The sequence below is a fragment of the Rhinoraja longicauda genome, chromosome 3, assembly GCF_053455715.1.
Source record: "Rhinoraja longicauda isolate Sanriku21f chromosome 3, sRhiLon1.1, whole genome shotgun sequence".
Lineage (NCBI taxonomy): Eukaryota > Metazoa > Chordata > Chondrichthyes > Rajiformes > Arhynchobatidae > Rhinoraja > Rhinoraja longicauda.
This window is the reverse complement of record NC_135955.1, coordinates 46,720,992-46,744,081: the sequence shown is the minus strand read 5'-3', so window position 1 is coordinate 46,744,081 and position 23,090 is coordinate 46,720,992. Positions and strand designations below refer to the sequence as shown.

General features: G+C 40.7%; 1 protein-coding gene across 3 annotated transcripts in view; it reads left to right on the top strand.

Annotated features, from left to right (window-relative positions):
• Positions 1–13,687, top strand: part of LOC144591976 (SWI/SNF-related matrix-associated actin-dependent regulator of chromatin subfamily A member 2-like) — a 99,832-nt gene extending 86,145 nt beyond the window's left edge. For all 3 annotated transcript variants that reach the window (XM_078396070.1, XM_078396071.1, XM_078396072.1), the window contains 6 exons: positions 2,925–3,142; positions 3,894–3,999; positions 6,259–6,360; positions 9,952–10,087; positions 11,678–11,823; positions 12,411–13,687. In XM_078396070.1, the coding sequence (XP_078252196.1) occupies positions 2,925–3,142; positions 3,894–3,999; positions 6,259–6,360; positions 9,952–10,087; positions 11,678–11,823; positions 12,411–12,446 (744 nt within the window). In that variant the 3' untranslated portion in view covers positions 12,447–13,687. The remainder of the gene's footprint in view (positions 1–2,924; positions 3,143–3,893; positions 4,000–6,258; positions 6,361–9,951; positions 10,088–11,677; positions 11,824–12,410) is intronic.
• The last annotated feature ends 9,403 nt before the right edge of the window (positions 13,688–23,090 follow it).

Here is a 23,090-nt window from a genome sequence, read left to right as displayed (position 1 = left end):
AGTTCCTGTGGATTGGAGGGTAGCTAATGTTATCCCATTTTTCAAGAAAGGAGGGAGAGAGAAAACAGGAAATTATAGACCAGTTAGTCTGACATCAGTGGTGGGGAAGATGCTGGAGTCAATTATAAAAGACGAAATTGCGGAGCATTTGGATCGCAGTAACAGGATCGTTCCAAGTCAGCATGGATTTACGAAGGGGAAATCGTGCTTGACTAATCTACTGGAATTTTTTGAGGATGTAACTAGGAAAATTGACAGGGGAGAGCCGGTGGATGTGGTGTACCTCGACTTTCATAAAGCCTTCGACAAGGTCCCACATAGGAGATTGGTGGGCAAAATTAGAGCACATGGTATTGGAGGTAGGGTACTGACATGGATAGAAAGTTGGTTGACAGACAGAAAGCAAAGAGTGGGGATAAATGGGTCCCTTTCAGAATGGCAGGCAGTGACTAGTGGGGTACCGCAAGGCTCGGTGTTTTGACCGCAGCTATTTACAATATACATCAATGACTTGGATGAAGGGATTAAAAGTACCATTAGCAAATTTGCCGATGATACAAAGCTAGGTGGCAGTTGAACTGTGAGGAAGATGCTATGAGGTTGCAGGGTGACTTGGACAGGTTGTGTGAGTGGGCGGATGCATGGCAGATGCAGTTTAATGTGGATAAGTGTGAGGTTATCCACTTTGGTGGTAAGAATAGGAAGGCAGATTATTATTTGAATGGTGTCAAGTTAGGAAAAGGGGACGTACAACGTGATCTGGGTGTCTTAGTGCATCAGTCACTGAAAGGAAGCATGCAGGCACAGCAGGCAGTGAAGAAAGCCAATGGAATGTTGGCATTCATAACGAGGAGTTGAGTATAGGAGCAAAGAGGTCCTTCTGCAGTTGTACAGGGCCCTAGTGAGACCGCACCTGGAGTACTGTGTGGAGTTTTGGTCTCCAAATTTACTAGGTTAATTCCCGGAATGGCGGGACTGTCCTATGTTGAAAGACTGGAGCGACTAGGTTTGTATACACTGGAATTTAGAAGAATGAGAGGGGATCTTATCGAAACGTATAAGATTATTAAGGGGTTGGACATGTTAGAGGCAGGAAACATGTTCCCAATGTTGGGGGAGTCCAGAACCAGGGGCCACAGTTTAAGAATAAGGGGTAGGCCATTTAGAACAGAGATGAGGAAAAACTTTTTTAGTCAGAGAGTTGTGAGGGAGCGTGGACAAGGTGGGAGAGCATACCGCAGCACAGGATTACCTGGTCAAACATCATGCAGGTAGACTTCCAGTGCGTCCAGCAAACCTCCACGTCTTGGGCAAGAGCATGACACCTTCCTGCCCACTTTGCACGGGAAGGGGATCATTAGAACATCTCCTCAGCAGCTGCCCAAAGTCCCTTGGGGAAGGTCGCTATCAGTGGCGCCATGACCAGGTGCTTAACGTGGTTGCTGAGAGAATAGCCACTGCCATCAGTAACAGGAAACACCACCATGCCCCAAAGAAATCAATCACTTTTGTCAAAGCTGGAGAGAAGCCTCGACCACAACCAAAAACAAGGGCGGGCCTCCTCTACACGGCCAGTGACTGGCAGCTGCACGTCGATCTGGGCAAACAGTTGAAATTTCCGCAGCACATCACAGCAATATCACTCCGGCCAGACATGATCATCATCTCCGAAGTGACAAAACAGCTTATAATTCTGGAGTTGACAGTGCCCTGGGAAGAGCATATGGAAGAAGCAAATGAGAAGAAACGCGCAAAGTACCAGGAACTGGTGGAGATGTGCCGGGACGGAGGCTGGAAGACAGGCTATGAACCCATTGAGGTGGGGGGTAGAGGCTGTGCAGGACACTCACTCTGCAAAGTCCTCAACCAATTGGGCATTATGGGGCTGGCAAAGAAGAGGGCCATTCAATCTGCAAGCGAAGCTGCAGAGAAAGCCACTAGATGGCTTTGGATTACGAGGGCTGATCCGTGGGCGGTTGCTGCTGGGATGCAAGTTGGGGCCTGATCAACCCCGGCTGGGTCGCCTGGGCGAGGGTGTCTGATGTTGTGAGACCCGAAACACCCGATGACCCCAGGTCACGTCACTGAGGATGCGTTCCAGTGCATCCAGAAGATGTATCTTGCACATTGCACATAGCTGCCTTTTGCATAAAATGATAAACTTGCGATACAATTTTGATTGGCTCGTGGACCCCTAGACAATAATTGATTTCAACCAAATCTTATATGAGTGGTCCATTTAGGAAGTGGAACAAACTGAGGGTAGGTAGAAGTTTAATGCAAACATTTTTTTAAATCATGGGGCTCCAGAAGCACCGTAATCTTGAGGGAGACCGATTGTTTAATCGGAAAATTAGGCACATAAGATTTTTTTTTCCTGCTAATTCTAAATGTGCATTGAGCCCTTTGCAAGTGTGGGATTCACACAATTTGCGAGGAAAGAAATGCTTAGTGGGTTATGCAACAGTACAATATGTTTCATCTTGGACAGTATTATCTGAAATTACCCAAAAATGGAATGAGTTGTATTTCTCAAATAATCTTGCTTAAAACCAAAAAACATGACTCCCGAGAGTTGTTGATAATTTTCAGTGATAGATTATTGACAAAATTATTTATTAGAAGTAAATTAAATATTTTGTGAGTTGAGATTAACAGAACCTTGTGAAGAATCAGATCTGCAATATAATTTATATCTATGGGAATGTATATTTATCCTGCCTGGTTCTTCTAGATTCAAGGCCATGGTGTCAGTTAATTAATTGAGCTGAAAATTGAGAGAAAACTGTGTTTCTCTATGCCTAGGTATTATTAAAGGATCATATACAGGGTATCATTTGTAGTCTCAAAAACACCATTTTATTAGACAACATTCTAAATACTTAAACCCAAAATTTTAAACTGGAAATGTAACTTCTATTTAGGCCATTGAGGATGGCAATTTAGAAGAAATGGAAGAAGAAATACGTCAGAAGAAAGCTAGGAAACGCAGAAGAAATGTGGATAAGGACTCATCAAAGGAGGATGGAAAAAAGAAAAAAAAGAGGGGCAGACCTCCAGCAGAGAAACTGTCTCCAAATCCACCGAGGATAACCAAACAGATGAATGCAATCATTGATACAGTTATAAACTACAGAGACAGGTAAAATTAAATGGACATTTTCACCTTTGCCTTCCAAATCAAGCACGGGTAGTTCAGCTATAAACTGTGATCCCATATCGCAAATTGGATATAACGCAATGATGAATTAAGGAACAGTACTTGTGTACACAGGGCAGATTTGTTATAATGCAATTTTGATCATGAACTTGTGGACCATTTAAAAGTTACTTTGGAAATTGACAAACAGAACAGAGCTGCCTTAGAAATAAAAACAGTTAAGGGACAAAACCTGTTTCCATGTAACATGCCGACAATAATTAGACACATTGTCTTCTAAGAACACACCTGCTAGTCTCAATGTGGGTGACCTATGAAATTGATACGGAAACTTTCTATTGACACGTGCAATGGCACATTATTAAATAATGTAATAGGTTGCATTTTGGTAATACATCTTTCTCTTTCAGTAATAATCCAAGATTGCAGCCTCAGTTTATTACTGAAGGAGGCCTAAATTGTACATCCACAATAAATAAAAGATTTTTGCAATAAGGGCGCAGTGCACAAATAGTTTGGCAATTGAGCAAGGTTTCTTGTTTATTAGAGTAAAACTTGTGATTGCTTTTGCTATGATACATTATTATATTAATGACTTTGTAAAATGAAAATAAATGTCAGAAATAGGCAAAATAGGCACTTGTGGAATTTGAATTGAATTTGTGCAAATTGTTCTTGTAATATGATAGTGATGCAGCACTAATCACCTGCTTTGCTTTTGCCCTGAAAATAGCTTGAGCCGACAACTGAGTGAGGTTTTCATTCAGTTACCTTCGCGGAAAGAGTTGCCTGAATACTATGAGCTAATTCGAAAACCTGTGGACTTCAAAAAAATTAAGGTATGAACAGATTGTTAATGAAAAAAATTCCAACATGCAGTGAATTGATTTTTAAGTACTAATAATCACTGTATAAATTGAAAACTGGCTTGATTTGCTATTGTGCTCTAATGAATTGAAAAATTGAACTTAATTTTTTTTCATTTTCCTGTGCACTATACAGCAGAACAATAGATTTTGTGGTAAATATTTCAAGCTAATTTTTTTAAAATCCATTAAAAAATACTTTAAATCAAAATAGCTAATCAAATAGCCTTTCTGGAGTGAGGTTGAAACACTATATTCTATACTCCAGATTAGAACTTGGTGGATAATAATGTTATAGCTATATTTTTCTATCCACTGGAAATTGGTACGTTAAGAGAGTGGATCTAACCCGCCACAAATTGACTAAGTAACAGTCTGATTTAATTCACTCACAGTATCATAACTTTCCACCGGTGTCTTAGGCTCTCCCACTGATGCCCTTGGATATGCCTTGTTTACAGCTACCATAGTAGGCCTGCACTGTGGCCCTGGGAATCTTCAATGTTGAATTCAATCCCCATGACATTGTGTCAAACTTGCGCAAGGAAACACATTAATTACTGCCTATTCAGATGAAAATGAACAGTTAAGAATTAATTAAAGTAGTGTGTTCATCTGTATCATGAGGGAATCTATGTAGGGCTCATACAGCACAACTGCGGTGCTGTTGGCAATTTTGATCTCCTCATCTAAGGAACGAAATGCTAGATTTGGAGGTAATAAATTACAGAATCCTGCAATGGAGGAAATTCTGTGAGGAGATACTGAATAATTGGCATATATTCACTGGAGTTCTATTATGGAATCATTCAAGGCTTCTAGAGAGAATAATAAGATATCTTGGAAATTCTCCAATTTGAAAAGGCTTGGATGGTGCATTGTTTAAAATATTAGAGATTGAGATGGTCAGTTTTTGAATGCTAAGTGAATCAAACGATGTTCTTACAAGGTTAGACAGTAGGCTTGAGGTAGAGGATTGTTAACTATCTTGTTAAAAAGTACAAGAAGCTTCAGGAACTTGTTTGGCCTACTTCTGAGTCTATTTGTTTTATTCAACTGATGAATCAGAAGTCCTAATACTGAATGTGCTTTGAAGGAGTATCTACATCAGCAAGGGCACAAAATATACAAAGTGCATCAACATCAGTGGCCCAGTAGCACCTCCACTGACACACTGGCTGCCATGAATTGCCCAAGACCATGTCTTGGCTAATATACAGGATCTTAGGCAATTGGTAAAGGAACCAGATTCAGGAAAAGCATACTTGGCCTCATCCTGCCCAAACTACCAATGGATAACCACCACAGTCTCTGTGGGAACGAGTGCTTTTCATTTAATGAATGGTTAATGTGGTGTTAACAGTCCTGGATTGTATTGAACTGCGTGAGTTTCTTTGAAGTTACACTTGTACAAATAGATAAGAGTGTTTATCACACATCCAACTTGGTCTTACTTTGTGAATAATGGAATGATTTTGGAGAATCAGCAGAATGCACAACCACTGATATACCAAAGATAGACACAAAATGCTGGAGTAATTCAGTGAGACAGGCAGCATCTCTGGAGAGACGGAATGGGTGACTTTTCGGGTCGAGACTTTTCTTCAGGTCTGAAGAAGGGTCTCGACCCGAATTGCAGCAATTTTGTGTCTTCAGCCTGTCCACATAAAATTGAAGGCATTTGAAATTGGGATGATTTGTATACTTGGTGGTTGTGGGAATCCTATCATTGCAAAAACCGGGATATCGCGACAGGAGTTCTTCAAGAGCGTGCCCAGAGTCTGCCCTAAATATAATAACTGCTATTGTTCAAGGTGTTACTTATTAGCATTTTTTCCAAGGTCAGCTAGGCTGATCATTAATAGGTAATAGTGATCAATGTGCACATTCGTTGAAGAATAACGGAATACTGTAGATATGACCCAGAATTTGTGATTTAATTTTATCACAAAAACCTGAATAATCTACTATTTTATGCAAATATTAAAAGCATGCCGCAGAAATCCACTAGATAATTGTTTATATTTAAATAAAAGGACAGCAGGTTCATTTAAGTGCATCTGCTTCATTGTTTGGAAATTGTCTCTGTTGCCCTTGCATTCACAGGTATTGATAGTAAATTCTGCCTTCCAAGAATAAATTTAAAAAAGAAGAAATCAATGTTGGTGGATAGAAAGTTTGTACTACAAGTGGAATTTTTAGTTATCCTTCAAATCTGTTCAATTTTTCTAGGATCGTATTCGCAACCATAAATATCGTAGTCTGGGAGATCTGGAGAAGGATGTAAATTTGTTGTGTTATAATGCCCAGACATTCAATCTAGAAGGATCACAGGTGAGTGTTTATTTACCTTGTTGTATTTTACTGGCAAGAAATCAGTTTGCTAAATATGATGATTATGTGATCAGGGTTTCTGAAAGGAGTATTAATTGGTCAAATCCACCCGACGACACACTTCTTAGATCTGTAAATTATTAAGAATGCAACATAATAATTACTGATGGTTGCATTTTTTTCCAAGGGATGTGTTTAAAAATGTATTTTTACGGTTTAATTAATGAATTTCAGTCTTGCTCTCATGTCTAATTTAAAAATTGAAGCAAGGGACATTCTTGGACCTAACTATGAATTTGTAGAAAGTGGTCAAAACCTTGTTTTTCCATAATATATCTGTGTGTCAAGAAATGCTATTTGAAAACTTTTGATTCATTAATTTATTTACTTTTCATATGAAATGTTGTGTATTTTATTCCATATCTCAATTTTTTGGGTAGTGATTCGTGACTTCTGTAAGGGGGGAAATTTGGGTACCCAAACCTCCGTAACATGAGGGTTGCACTTGAGTGAACTTTAACTCATCACATGAAAAAGACACTATGAATTAAAGATGGACACACAATGCTGGAGTAACTCAGCAGGTCATCTTTGGAGAAAATAGGTGTCGTTACAGATTGGTACCCTTCTTTGCATCTGTCCAATTTCTCCAGATATGCTGCCTGACTCACTGAGTTACTCCTGCACTCCATGTCTATTGTTGGTATAAACCAGCATCTGCGTTTCCATATATTACATTACAATAATATGAATTAATATTGAACTTGGCAAGTTTCTGTAATTAAATGTTTTTGTACACACGATTCAATTGTGCACCCTCTATATTCCTTCCCAGTAGTGAGCATGCTTACCAGACATGTCACTTTGTACTCCTTTAATGTTAAAATATAAGAAGTTAAAAGGGTGTTTTGCAAAATTTGCAAATCCACATCATGCTGTGTGCTATTCTGACAGTAGATCCAAACCATCATTGATTTTATTTTTGGACCAGGTGTTAAAATTGTGTAATAGAGTTTTTCGAACTTTGCGATTAACAATGTACTGCATCGGTTATAAAATCTTTTTGAAGTAACATGTTGAATACCCGACTGGAGTTTTCTTTGCCATATATAGGGAAGCTTCGTAGCAGACAAGCATAAGTTTTAATTAACTGTTCTTATTTTATTTCAAAGGTGAAATTCCCTTGTGAACTTCCTGCAGACAGGAGGAGAAATTTTGGCCCTTTGAGTTAATGCCAGCTCCCAATGAAGCAATCCAATGTGTCCATTCCTCCTCTTGTATTCCCCTAACTTATTCTCTGTTGCATCAACATGTTTGATTCTCAAGTAGTGCAGTCAAAAAGGCATAAAGTTGTGTGCTTAGCAGAAATAATTTTAAATTTGAGTGTGAGATTTTTGATAGCCGAATGTATTAGCATATAGAGGAAATGTAAATATTTAAGCTTGGGTTGCAGTTCATCCATGATCTTATCAAATGGCAAAACAAGCTATAAATTCTAAATAATTACCTGTGTTCCAATGTTTCTAGAATCTAATGGTTGGCCCTTCAGTGCAGAACTGAAGGAATGATGCACTATTGGAAGTATTATTTTGCTACATATAAGGTGCAGGTGGTGCAAGACCACCCGAGTCTAGGGGGAAAAAAAATTGCTTGAAGAGCAAGAGAAGTCTTCCACTTCCCTAACCAACATTTATTCCTTAATCAGCCAAAATCAGAAGTATTGCCAATTATCCATTATATGTGGATACGTATGTAATTGCCCGATGCACATCATACTTTCTAATTGTAATATTTCAAAATTACTTCTCCTCTAAACCACTTTGTGATGTCCTGCAGTCATTAAAAAGGATATTAATCCTTTCTTTTGATTCTGATCCTCTACCTCTGATCATATTGCTGAGTTCATGTGCTACAATATAATAAATTGTCAATGTATTTAGAGTTTGAGAAAGAACTACAATCTGATAATCATTTAACAAATGCATCATTACTGTATTTTTGAAAGATTTTAAGATGCGGAGAAATATTTTGTTCAAATTGCACGGACAAATTTAGATCTAAATAATTATGTTTGACAGGCCAACTTTGACAATAGGCGCAGGAGTAGGCCATTCGGCCCTTCGAGCCAGCACCGCCAGCATCAATGTGATCATAGCTGATCATTCACAATCAGTACCCCGTTCCTGCCCTCTCCCCATACCCCCTGACTCTGCTATCATTAAGAGCTATATCTAACTCTCTCTTGAAAGCATCCAGAGAATCGGCCTCCACTGCCTTCTGAGGCAGAGAATTCCACATATTTACAACTCTCTGAGTGATAATGTTTTTCCTTATCTCCGTTCTAAATGGCCTACCCCTTATTCTTTTATTCTTAAACTGTGGCCCCTGGTTCTGGACTGTCCCGACATGGGGAGCATGTTTCCTGCCTCCAGCGTGTCCAATCTCTTAATAATCCTATATGTTTCAATAAGATCCCCTCTCATCCTAAATTCCAGTGTGTACAAGCCCAGTCGCTGCAATCTTTCAACATACGACAGTCCTGCCATTCTAGGAATTAACCTAGTGAACCTACAGTGTACTCCCTCAGTGGCAAGAATGTCTTTCCTCAAATTTGGAGACCAAACTGCACACAGTACTCCAGGTGTGGTCTCACTAGAGCCCTGTACAACTGCAGAAGGACCTCTTTGTTCCTATACTCAACTCCTCTTGTCATGAAGACCAACATGCCATTAGCTTTCTTCACTGCCTGCTGTACCTGTATGTTTACTTTCAGTGACTGATGAACAAGGACACCCAGATCTCTTTGTACTTCCTCTTTTCCTAACTTGACACCATTCAGATAATAATCTGCCTTCCTGTTCTTACCATCAAAGTGGATAACCTCACATTTATCCACATTAAACTGCATTTGCCATACATCTGCCCACTCACACAACCTGTCCAAGTCACCCTGCATCCTTATAGTATCCTCCTCAGTTCACACTGCCACCCAGCTTTGTGTCATCTGCAAATTTGCTAATATTACTTTTAATCCCTTCATCTAAGTCATTAATGTATATTGTAAATAGCTGCTGTCCCAGCACCGAGCCTTGCGGTACCCCACTAGTCACTGCCTGCCATTCTGAAAGGGACCCGTTAATCCCTACTGTTCGTTTCCTGTCTGCCAACCAATTCTCTATCCATGTCAGTACCCTACCCCCAATACCATGTGCTCTAATTTTACCCACTAATCTCCTATGTGGGACCTTATCAAAGGCTTTCTGAAAGTCCAGGTACACTGCATCCACTGGCTCTCCCTTGTCCATTTTCCTAGTTACATCATCAAAGGTCAGAAAATATTATTTACTTGGCTATTTCCAAACTCTGCTATATTATTATCAAAACTTGCCAATCAAAAAACAGTCTCTTATATCTTCTGTGATTACAGACATATGATGCCTTGTTTTGAAGTACTTTTCATTACCATTTTTGTCCAGCAATTTAAATTTAAATATGATACCACCAGCTCACTGAAATTCAAAACATATGATGGCAATTTTATTGATAAGTAAATAAATATTACTCCTTTTGTTTGCACCTGCCTTTTTGCAGATTTATGAAGACTCCATTGTTCTTCAATCCGTGTTCAAAAGTGCAAGACAAAAGATTGCTAAAGTAGAGGAGAGTGAGGAGGAAAGTAATGATGATGATGATGAGGAAGAGGAAGAGGAGGAATCAGGATCTGAGAGTAAGTCTGAATCATTATCTTTAATCAATTTAAGTTTTGTCAACAAAGTAAACTATTATACCACAGAGCAAACTATCAAACAGATCGTACTTGCCTTTGGCTGCCAGTTCTGTACAGCACTACCTACATCTTGTTTGCATGTTATCCCATCTCTTTTAGAGATCTTCATTTTAGAAATGAGTGATCCTGCATGTACAACCTCAATGTTTTTGTCAGTGACATGCCAAGTCTACATTGGATGTAGATTTTCCAATGTAATGTATATAGATTTCAAGAAATCACTTGAAATTGCATGTTAAAGACATTTGCAAAATTTGCAGCCATAACTATCCTAGGCAAAATTTAGGAAGTCTCCGGGAAGTAGTCTGAAGGAAAGGAAATTCAGATGGGGTCATACACCAATTGGGTGTTTTCAAGGCATTAATACTACCTCTTTGTTGACTGTTCTTATTTGATGAAATAATCTGGATTAAGAAATGTAATACAAGTTGAAAGCAGTACAACAAAGGCTAAAGTGTACTCTTAATGTTGAGGGTCAGGTTGTGAGTGATATCTAGCTGATGTGTAGGTTATCAGCAATGGATTTCCATACGGAAAAGTTTCACCCCAGTTATGTTCATCCAATAGGATTTTAGTCATGGACTCGCAATATATTGTGTAGCCTGTTGCCTGCAACAGCTGGATCTAGCTGAATAAACCAACGTGATTGGGTCTTGAGTAGTTTTGCATTATTTCAATCAGCTGTTACTATATCATGCATTAATCTTTACTTCATAAATTATGTTGAAGACAGATTGTCAAACAGTATAATGTTATTTCCACCAATTGTTGGTCAACTGTATTTCATTGATTTTTCTATGCACCTTACTTGCATAGAAAGTTGCACTTCCAGCACTACTAATCCTGACATCAAAACTGTCCTTGGACAGTGTAGTTTGATACTCTGGATGAGTTTAGTTGGATAAGCAATGCAGTCCATTTTGTTAATGTTTATACAAAATATCTAAAAGAGAAACTGACATTTACCTTGCAGAAATCTAAAATTTTGCATATAAATAGATATGCTCTGTTTTTTGAATAAGGATTTATTGCTAAAAATCTTTTTGAAAATCTTTCATCTTGGTCGTCCTAACCCTTGAGTTTGATTTCTCCAAATTCCCCAAGAAATTTCCATGAATGCACTTTAATTCTGTTACTCGGCAGTTTACCTGTTTTTCAAAGAGTTTTCAAACAGTTTACCTATTTTTCAAAGTAGGAAGGGGGAACTTAATTGAAACTCAGATTTTGATGTAGACTACTGTAGAAGTCAAATATCTGCATGGAATAGTGATCCAGATTTATATTGTAAAGCATCTTCTGTCCTTGTTATGTGATATGGATCAATATGTTTTTCAAAATATGCAATATTTTAAATGACTTGTTTAGGACACGAGTAAAATGCTATTATAAAAACTGGGAACATCTTAAAGTCGTGTTAAAGTGTTGATATTAATTACATCTTAAAGTGATGATATTTATGATGCATTTCAACACTTCATTGTAAACATTGACTGGAATTGCAAGAATAAATATAATTTTCTATGTATGCAGCAAAATCAGTCAAAGTTAAAATAAAACTTGGTCGAAAGGACAGTGACAAAAGTCGCGAGAAAGGAAAAAGTAGGAAACGGCTGGTTCGTGCTAAAATCAAGCCTGTCATTAGTGATGATGACAGTGATGATGACCAAGATGACAATGTAAGTGTTCATTTACAGTAACTTATTGTAGAATTGCATTTGAAAGGCATTCTGAAATTTAGACTCGAGGGGCTGAACTATACAGCGAGGTTGGGTAGTCACAGACCTCTCTCCAGAAGGGGGTCAAACACAGGCAAATGGAATTTTAACTTAGATGGGGCATCTTGGTCAGCGTGGACCAGTTGGACTGAAGGGCTTGTTTCCGTGCACTAGGACTGACTGGGCAGCATGACACGTAATCAGCCGTATTAACTCAAAATCTACCACATTGAAATGAGCGTGTTTTCTGAAAGTATCAAGTTTTTTTCAGATGTGTGCCTGTTTTTAACATGTCTAACATTTTAATATGTGCCAACTATAACATGTCTTTACGGCAAAAAGTATTTTATGAATCATTTTAATATTGAAGCTATCGTGCCAACCAGTCTACTTTAAAGAAATGGATCCTTTCAAGCACAATTATTTTGATGATCTGTTTATTTGTTAAAAATTTGGATTAAAATTATCCCAAGTATGTCAAGATTAAGCTTGGGTATGTTTTCACTTTTATGAATATGTAAAACTCAGTTTATTTTCTTCCTCCCCAGGACCAATCAGATATAAGTGGAAGCGAAGACGACTGAATATAACAAAAATGTGAATTGCTTCATGGACAAATCTTTAACTTTATCAATTGTTTTGTTGCACAGCTATCCATAATTTCTCCTTTCCCACTTCACCCTTCCTCAGCTTGTCTTTTTACTAACAAGTAAATCTATTAGTAGAACAGTATATAATCTTTAGTTTAGTTTTATGCAAGCATGATTACAGTAAAATAATTTCATAGCTATACATCTATTTGCATCACCTTATATTTGCTTTAAGCTTGTCAAATGGGTAAAATTGCTTTAAAATTGTATCAGTTTATAAATATATACGTTAAAATGACTTTTTTTCCCCTGAAGGTCAATGTCTTCACAGCTTTAAATCCTTACAAATATAATTCAAGTGGAATATTTGTTTCATATGCACATCCCTTTTTGGTTTAATTTGATTTGAAAATATTGTTTTGCAACCAGTGCTGGTAATGAGCTTTTCCTTAAGTGTACTTAATTCTTGCTTTCTTTGCACAATGTCTTTGGTGTAACTGATTGCCCAAGGCAAATAAAATCTAATTCAGTTGAGAAGAGTGAACGTTTTTTTTTTTGTCTGTGTTTATTTAAGCACTAATTAAGAATTTAGCAAGATTAGGATACTTCATGAGGAATCCTAAAATGTTATTTATATTGCCACTATTGAGCTCAAGGTTAAAGGTCATCTTATGGAAAGAAATTATAAAAATGTATTTTGTGACTTGTGAATAATTTTTAGACCTTGTGTAAAAAGGTTGCACAAAATTAATGTATTGTGTAACAATTTGACGTATGTGGAAATGGGTGGCAATTAAACTACATACTTAAATCTGGTTAGCATTGTACATGTGGGAAATGAAATACAGTTTTCCTTAAATATAACATTGATCTCTATGATGTATTCAGTTGCAGGAAACCTCATTTGTCTTGAGTCCTTCTAGATGCTTGTACTTCATTATCTGAAAGAATGATAGAGCAAATGACTTTCCACTTGAACTCAACAAGATCATCTTTATAAAAATTAAAATTATTTTGACAATTTAGGAGGAAACCTCGACTATGTTAAAATTAAATGTAGCTTGAATGCATGAGGGGTGATGGTACATTTATTGGGATTTTTTAAAAATCGTTTCAATTCAAATGGTGGTTATCATTTTATTTTGTTATTGGTTTCCTTGTGTTTCCTCATAATTGTAATTGCTTGTGAAAGTTTTGACCTATCAATATGTCAGAGAAAGTGTATTTTAAACTTACCAATAAAAATAATAAATCCACATAATTTGGATCATTTTATTTTAAAATATTGCCCTATATGTTTGTAAGATTGTAATTGTTTGTATAATTCCACTCCATAATTTTATTGTAATGTATTTGGTATTATGAGTACTGACTGACACCTGCCTGAACTTTTTAATCTCATTGTAAACTGACCACGTGCATTGATTTTAAAAAGTGACCTCCTCTCATGGATGTATTTGCAGATGAATGTGGTCTTGTTTTTATAGGCAATATTTGCACTAATCAAATGACTAAAATATTTTGGGACAAATATTTGCTTGAAATATGTTAGTGCAGCTCTTTTTCCATGACTTTCATTTTTGTATTTTTAGGTTTAGTTATATAATTATTGTTGGATAGAGTGGTGAAGTTGATGTTGGCCTTGTGGGTGTTATACATAGGGGCAATCCTTTTGTATGCTTTGGTGAATGAATCGACCGTGCTTGGAGCTTGGCCTCTGAGCATGTGCAAACGCATGGTTCATACACATGTTGAATTGACTGGGATTCTGGAGTGCCGCTGTACGACAAACAGTTTCTCCTTCTGAAGATTAACTTTAATTTTGCAGGAAGTTTGTTGAAAATTAGGCGCAATGTTACGGTGAGATTAATTAACATATTGGGGCGTGAAAGCAGCTGCAGTTTTTACTTTAGATTGGTTTTGTTGTAGACCCATCGATTAGTACCATAACTTACATACTATCACAAAATAAATGCAGTGGGATTTCTGTGAGCTATCATTTATGAGAAAGAAGCTTCACAATCTTGCCTAACGTAAAGTAAAAGTCTTGAGATAGTGGTACTGAAGGTATTGTGGCTCGTGTTGCACACTGCTTGGAGTTGTGACCCAGGGATGATCATATCTACATTGCACAGAATCCACACTGTGATTAAGGTGGGAGCTCAACAGCCACAAAAAAGAGCCAGTTCGGGAGAGCTATTATGACATTTACAGTGGCAGACATTGGGGAAACCTTTAGTCATCAGAATTGGATTTGTCTCCTTGACGATGGTCACAATTTATGGCATTTCTAAGGTACCCTGACATATTCATTTCTTCCCAGATATGAACCTGAACTTATGGATTTGTGATGATAAGATTCATGAGAAGACCCTCAAAAAAAGTTGGACTACTTTCCATATCTTGAGAGCTACCTCTTGGTGAAGTCAGACATCAGTTATCAAATTCACCAACTCTTTCAATGTGCCAGTACGGTTTTTGGTTGATTAAGGAAAAGGGCACTTGAATATTTGGAACCTCTCACATGACACAAAACTCATGATCTACCAATCAACAGTGATCCCTGCCACCCTTCATATTTCTGACATCAGGACTATATGAAGCAAGCATCTCAAGCCATTGGAAAAATACCACTATTGCTGTCTCTTCAAAATGCTACAAATTCATTAAAGACAAGTGAACTAACAGCAACAATCTCTCCCAGCTAAACATCTCCAACATGGAGTTACTCAGTAACAATGGGCAGACCACACTTGCCTGCCCCACACAACTTCCAGAACAGCTACTCCATTCCAAACTATTAAGGAAGGGGATTACAATGTGGACAGAGGAAAAGATTAAAAGATGTGCTTAAAGCTTCCTTGAAATGCAGCATCCCCATCGACTTTTGCAAACCTGTGACCTGTGACTGGTCAACATGGGGAAGGTGCACTCAGGATGCTCTTGAGAACCTATAGGCCATGCAATGGGAGCGCTCAGAAGCCCTGCATAAGCAATGGAAGAAGCACACCAACTTTCAAACTACCTACTTGCCTGTCCTATCAGCCACTACCTGCTGCATTTCTGAAGAGTCTACATTTCCCATCTGGGCATCATCAACCACTTAACTCGGAAAACTATTGAAAATAAGTCACACTCAATCTACAGGGACTGCCTAAAAGAATGGGGGGGCACGATGGCACCGCGGTAGAGTTGCTGCCTGACAGCACCAGAGACCTAGGTTTGATCCTGATTACAGGTGCTTGTCTGTATGGAGTTTGTACATTTTCCCTGTGACCTGTGTGGGTTTTCACCAAGATCTTCAGTTTCCTCCAACACTCCAAAGACGTACAGGTTTGTAGGTTAATTGGCTTGGTATAAATGTAAATTGTCCCTAGTGTAAGATAGTGTTAATGTGCGGGGATTGCTGTTCAGTGCGGACTCAGAGGGCTGAAGGGATTTTTGCTGCGCTGTATCTCTAAACTAAACTAAGATGCATTTCTTAGTAGGAAAAAAAACTGCAGATCCTGGTTTAAATCAAAGGTAAACACAAAATGCTGGAGTAACTCAGCGGGTCAGGTAGCATCTCGGGAGAGAAGGGAAGGGTGACGTTTCAGGTCGAGACCCTTCAGTCTGAAGAAGGCTCTCAACCCGAAACGTCACCTATTCCACTCCCGAGATGCTGCCTGACCTGCTGAGTCACCTGCATTTCTTAGTACATTTGTTCAGTACATTCACAACAAGCAATGTTTATTGCATGTGAATTACAACACTTATTTTCAGGAATATTACTGCAGCGGGATCTTGGAGCCCAAGTTCATCGCTCACTTAAGGTGGCAGTACAAGTAGATAGGGTGGTTAAAAAAGGGCATATGGTATGCATGCCTTCATTGTTTGGGACATTGAATATACGAGTCAGGAAGTCTTCATGCAGCTCTATAGGAATTTGGTTAGGCCGCATTTAGAGTGTTGCCTGCAGTTCTATAGACAATAGACAATAGGTGCAGGAGGAGGCCATTCGGCCCTTCGAGCCAGCACCGCCATTCAATGTGATCATGGCTGATCATTCTCAATCAGTACCCCGTTCCTGCCTTCTCCCCATACCCCCTGACTCCACTATCCTTAAGAGCTCTATCCAGCTCTCTCTTGATATAAGCAAGACTTGCAAAAGGGTGCAGCCCTGTTCGGGTGCAGCCCAGTGAGGGAAGTGCCCAGTGAGAAAAGTGCGAGTCTTTGGCTGCGAGTCTTCGGCGAGGAGGCTGAGGTGAGGAGGATACAATTGTTTTAAGCCAGAACTGGTTATAGACACAAGGTAATGGCGGAAAAGTTGGTGCAGTGTGTTTCCTGCAGGATGTGGGAAGACGGACGTCGCTGGAGCTTCTGGGAGCTACACCTGCAAGAACTGTGTCCAGGTGCAGCTCCTGAAGGGACGTGTGGTGGAGTTGGAGAGGCAGTTGGATGACCTCAGGGCCATCCGGGAATGCGAGAGTTTCCTCGACAGGACCTATTGTGAGGCTGTCACGCCAAGGGTCCAGGTCGAGCGAAGGTGGGAGACTTTCAGGGGGGAGTGGACGAGGACCACAGGAGACCCCAGTGGCTGTGCCTATTGCAAATAGGTATACCCTCTTGGGAACTGTCGGGGCAGAAGACGTTTCCAGTCCGAGTGGCGGACCTGTTGGCAAGGATACTCGACAGGGGAGACCGAAGTCAGGAAGCGCCGTAGTGGTCGGTGACTCCATCGTCCGAGGGACGGACAGAAGATTCTGTGGCAGCAGGAGGGACTTGAGGATGGTCTGTTGCCTCCCTGGTGCCAGGGTTCAACACATCACGGACCGGCTTCAGAAAATCCTAGTGAGGGAAGGCGATCAACCTGAAGTCGTTGTGCACGTGGGCACGAATGACGTCGGGCGGAAGAGGAAGGAGGTGCTACAGCGGGAGTTTAGAGAGTTGGGAAAAACACTGAGAAGTAGGACGTCGAAGGTGGTTATCTCTGGACTGCTACCGGTACCTCGTGCTGGTGAGGCCAGGAACAGAGAGATAGAGGGTATGAATTTATGGCTGAGGGGCTGGTGCAGAGAGCAGGGATTTAGATTTCTGGACCACTGGGATCTTTTCTGGGCTAGGGGTGACTTGTACAAAAGGGACGGGTTACATCTTAACAGCAGGGGGACAAACATTCTGGCAGGCAGGTTTGCTAGTGTGACACCTGTGACTTTAAACTAAGTAGTGGGGGGGGAGGGGTTAACAAATTGTGAATATGAAGATGAGGTAAAAGGGAATACAGGAGATATTGCAAAAGACTCTCGGAAGAATGGGAACAGAAGTTCTAGAGGGGAAAAGAAATTAAGGGCAGGGCCAATTGTGACCAATGTGAGAGGGGAGGTAAATACAGAAGTTAAAGTGTTGTACTTAAATGCGCGTAGTATAAAAAATAAAGTGGATGAGCTTGAGGCTCAGTTAGTCATGGGCAAGTATGATGTAGGGATCACTGAGACATGGCTACAAGAGGACCAGGGCTGGGAACTGAATATTCAGGGGTACACAACGTATAGAAAAGACAGACAGGTGGGCAGAGGGGGTGGGGTTGCTCTGATGGTAAGGAATGATATTCATTCCCTTGCAAGGGGTGACATAGAATCAGGAGATGTTGAATCAGTATGGATAGAAATGAGAAATTGTAAGGGTCAAAAGACCCTAATGGGAGTTATCTATAGGCCCCCAAACAGTAGCCTCGACATAGGGTGCAAGTTGAATCAGGAGATAAAATTGGCGTGTCAAAAATGTAATGCTACGGCGGTTATGGGAGATTTCAACATGCAGGTAGACTGGGAAAATCAGGTTGGAAATGGACCCCAGGAAAGAGAGTTTGTAGAGTGCCTTCGAGATGGATTCTTAGAACAGCTTGTACTGGAGCCTACCAGGGAGAAGGCAATTCTGGATTTAGTGTTGTGTAATGATCCTGATCTGATAAGGGGACTAGAGGTAAAAGAGCCATTAGGAGGCAGTGATCACAACATGATAAGGCAAATGGAAAGGCAGAAGGGAAAATCGGAAGTGTCGGTATTACAGTATAGCAAAGGGGATTACAGAGGCATGAGGCAGGAGCTGGCCAAAATTGACTGGAAGGAGGCCCTAGCAGGGAAGATGGTAGAACAGCAATGGCAGGTATTCCTGGGAATAATGCAGAGGTTGCAGGATCAATTTATTCCAAAGAGGTGGAAAGACTCTAAGGGGAGTAAGAGACACCTGTGGCTGACAAGGGAAGTCAGGGACAGCATAAAAATTAAAGAGAGGAAGTATAACATAGCAAAGAAGAGTGGGAAGACAGAGGATTGGGACTCTTTTAAAGAGCAACAAAAGTTAACTAAAAAGGCAATACGGGGAGAAAAGATGAGGTACGAGGGTAAACTAGCCAATAATATAAAGGAGGATAGCAAAAGTTTTTTTAGGTACGTGAAGAGGAAAAAAATAGTCAAGGCAAATGTGGGTCCCTTGAAGACAGAAGCAGGGGAATTTATTATGGGGAACAAAGAAATGGCAGACGAGTTAAACCGTTACTTTGGATCTGTCTTCACTGAGGAAGATACACACAATCTCCCAAATGTTCTAGGGGCCGGAGAACCTAGGGTGATGGAGGAACTGAAGGAAATCCACATTAGGCTTGGGTCGAGGACATTTCACCGTCTGGCGCGGCCTAAGATATGCCGCGGGATATTTCTCTGCTGGGCGGGTGCTTCAATGTCGGGAGCCACGACCGCCCCGACGTGCAGCAACAGCGGCAGCAGCAGCATGTTCGCCCGCCCCGGATCGGACTTATCATCGGGGAGCCGGCCGTCTTCGGAGGCTGCGGGAGCGGCTGCGACTAGCCTTGGGCTTGGCCCGCTGTGGACCGTCCGGTGCGGCCTGCAACCACAACAACCTGACAGCGGGAGAAGACGGCAGGAGAAGGGAAAGACATTGTGGCCTTCCATCACAGGGAGGAGAGGACTGGAGGAGACTCACTGTGATGGATGTTTCTTTGATGGATGTTTCTTTTTTGTGTGTTTTTGGGGTTGGGTAATTTGAATGCCTATTTAATGCTTTTATTGTTGGACTGTGTTTTGGTTTTTTTTTGGGGTTGTGTAATTTTAATGCTTATTTAATGCTTTTATTGTTGGACTGTGGGTGACTGAATTTCGTCCAATATTGGATGACAAAGCTATCTTGAAATGGTTTTGGGTAGACTGATGGGACTGAAGGCTGATAAATCCCCAGGGCCTGATGGTCTGCATCCCAGGGTACTTAAGGAGGTGGCTCTAGAAATAGTGGAAGCATTGGAGATCATTTTTCAATGTTCTATAGATTCAGGATCAGTTCCTGTGGATTGGAGGATAGCAAATGTTATCCCACTTTTTAAGAAAGGAGGGAGAGAGAAAACGGGTAATTATAGACCAGTTAGTCTGACATCAGTGGTGGGGAAGATGCTGGAGTCAATTATAAAAGACGAAATTGCTGAGCATTTGGATAGCAGTAACAGGATCATTCCGAGTCAGCATGGATTTACGAAGGGGAAATCATGCTTGACAAATCTACTGGAATTTTTTGAGGATGTAACTAGGAAAATTGACAGGGGAGAGTCAGTGGATGTGGTGTACCTCGACTTTCAGAAAGCCTTCGACAAGGTCCCACATAGGAGATTAGTGGGCAAAATTAGGGCACATGGTATTGGGGGTAGGGTACTGACATGGATAGAAAATTGGTTGACAGACAGAAAGCAAAGAGTGGGGATAAATGGGTCCCTTTCGGAATGGCAGGCAGTGACCAGTGGGGTACCGCAAGGTTCGGTGCTGGGACCCCAGCTATTTACGATATACATTAATGACTTAGACGAAGGGATTAAAAGTACCATTAGCAAATTTGCAGATGATACTAAGCTGGGGGGTAGTGTGAATTGTGAGGATGATGCCATAAGGCTGCAGGGTGACTTGGACAGGTTGTGTGAGTGGGCGGATACATGGCAGATGCAGTTTAATGTAGATAAGTGTGAGGTTATTCACTTTGGAAGTAAGAATAGAAAGGCAGATTATTATCTGAATGGTGTCAAGTTAGGAGGAGGGGGAGTTCAACGAGATCTGGGTGTCCTAGTGCATCAGTCAATGAAAGGAAGCATGCAGGTACAGCAGGCAGTGAAGAAAGCCAATGGAATGTTGGCCTTCGTAACAAGAGGAGTTGAGTATAGGAGCAAAGAGGTCCTTCTACAGTTGTACCGGGCCCTGGTGAGACCGCACCTGGAGTACTGTGTGCAGTTTTGGTCTCCAAATTTGAGGAAGGATATTCTTGCTATGGAGGGCGTGCAGCGTAGGTTCACTAGGTTAATTCCCGGAATGGCGGGACTGTCGTATGTTGAAAGGCTGGAGCGATTGGGCTTGTATACACTGGAATTTAGAAGGATGAGGGGGGATCTTATTGAAACATATAAGATAATTAGGGGATTGGACACATTAGAGGCAGGAAACATGTTCCCAATGTTGGGGGAGTCCAGAACAAGGGGCCACAGTTTAAGAATAAGGGGTAGGCCATTTAGAACCGAGATGAAGAACTTTTTCAGTCAGAGAGTGGTGAAGGTGTGGAATTCTCTGCCTCAGAAGGCAGTGGAGGCCAGTTCGTTGGATGCTTTCAAGAGAGAGCTGGATAGAGCTCTTAAGGATAGTGGAGTGAGGGGGTATGGGGAAAAGGCAGGAATGGGGTACTGATTGAGAGTGATCAGCCATGATCGCATTGAATGGCGGTGCTGGCTCGAAGGGCTGAATGGCCTACTCCTGCACCTATTGTCTATTGTCTATTGAATGCATTCAGAGAATTGGCCTCCACTGCCTTCTGAGGCAGAGAATTCCACAGATTCACAACTCTCTGACTGAAAAAGTTTATCCTCATCTCCGTTCTAAATGGCCTACCCCTTATTCTTAAACTGTGGCCCCTTGTTCTGGACTCCCCCAACATTGGGAACATGTTTCCTGCCTCTAACGTGTCCAACCCCTTAATAATCTTATAAGTTTCGATAAGATTTCACCTAAACCTTTCCTATCCATGTACCTGTCCAAATGTCTTTTATATAGACAATAGACAATAGATGCAGGAGTAGGCCATTCAGCCCTTCGAGCCAGCACCGCCATTCAATGCGATCATGGCTGATCACTCTCAATCAGTACCCCGTTCCTGCCTTCTCCCCATACCCCCTCACTCCGCTATCCTTAAGAGCTCTATCCAGCTCTCTCTTGAAAGCATCCAACGAACTGGCCTCCACTGCCTTCTGAGGCAGAGAATTCCACACCTTCACCACTCTCTGACTGAAAAAGTTCTTCCTCATCTCTGTTCTAAATGGCCTACCCCTTATTCTTAAACTGTGGCCCCTTGTTCTGGACTCCCCCAACATTGGGAACATGTTTCCTGCCTCTAATGTGTCCAATCCCCTAATTATCTTATATGTTTCAATAAGATCCCCCCTCATCCTTCTAAATTCCAGTGTATACAAGCCCAATCGCTCCAGCCTTTCAACATACGACAGTCCCGCCATTCCGGGAATTAACCTAGTGAACCTACGCTGCACGCCCTCCATAGCAAGAATATCCTTCCTCAAATTTGGAGACCAAAACTGCACACAGTACTCCAGGTGCGGTCTCACCAGGGCCCGGTACAACTGTAGAAGGACTAGGCGCCCTGTTACAGGAAAGATGTGGAAGCTTTGGAAAGGGTGTAGAGGATGTTTACCAATATGCTGCCTGGATTAGAGGGTTTCAGCTGCAGATAGAGTTGGGTAGGCTTGGATTTTTTATTCTGGTATATCAGAGGTTGAGGGGACACTTAACAGAAGCAAATAATATAATTATGAGAGGCATAGATAGAATAGACAGTCAACCTTTTCCTTAGGGTGGAATTGTCCAACACCAGAGGACATAGTTATAAGGTGAGAGGAGAAAAGTTTCTTTACACAGGGGGGAAGGAGGCTGGAATTCATTACCAGGGTGGTAGTGAAGGCAGATACGATAGTGGCATTTAAGAGGCTTTTAGATAGGCACATGGATTTGCAGGGAATGGAGGGATATGGATCATGTGCAGGCCAATGAGATCAGCTCAGCTAGGCACCATGTTCAGCACAAACATTGTGGGTTGAAGATTCCATTCCTGTGCTGTAATGATCTATATTCAATGGTACATTTGATTCTACATAAAGTAGATTTTCAAAGGAATTAAACAGAATTGGACCCAGTTCCATTAACAGTGATTCTGTTATGTAACTTTGGAGGTGGATTGTGACATTAAGGTCTGCAAATATTGCCTTGCATGTTTAGAAGAGCCATAACTTTTCAGAGAGCAATCTGGCATAGGGTGAGTATGAGTTTTGGAAAGTAGATATAAATTATTATTTTTACCTTCAGGATCTGGACATCATTGGCAAGGCCTGTATATCTTGCCCATCCATATTTGTCCTTAAGATGGTAATGAACTGTTGAATCATCAGTCATTATGGTGTAGGTGGCCCCTAAATGCTATTGGATAAGGAATTCCAGGACATAGACCCAACAACAATGAAAGAGCAGCAATATATTTTTGTGTTAGAACAGTGCAAAACTTGGAGGGGAAGATGCAGTTCATGGTGTTCCCATACACCTGATGCCTTTT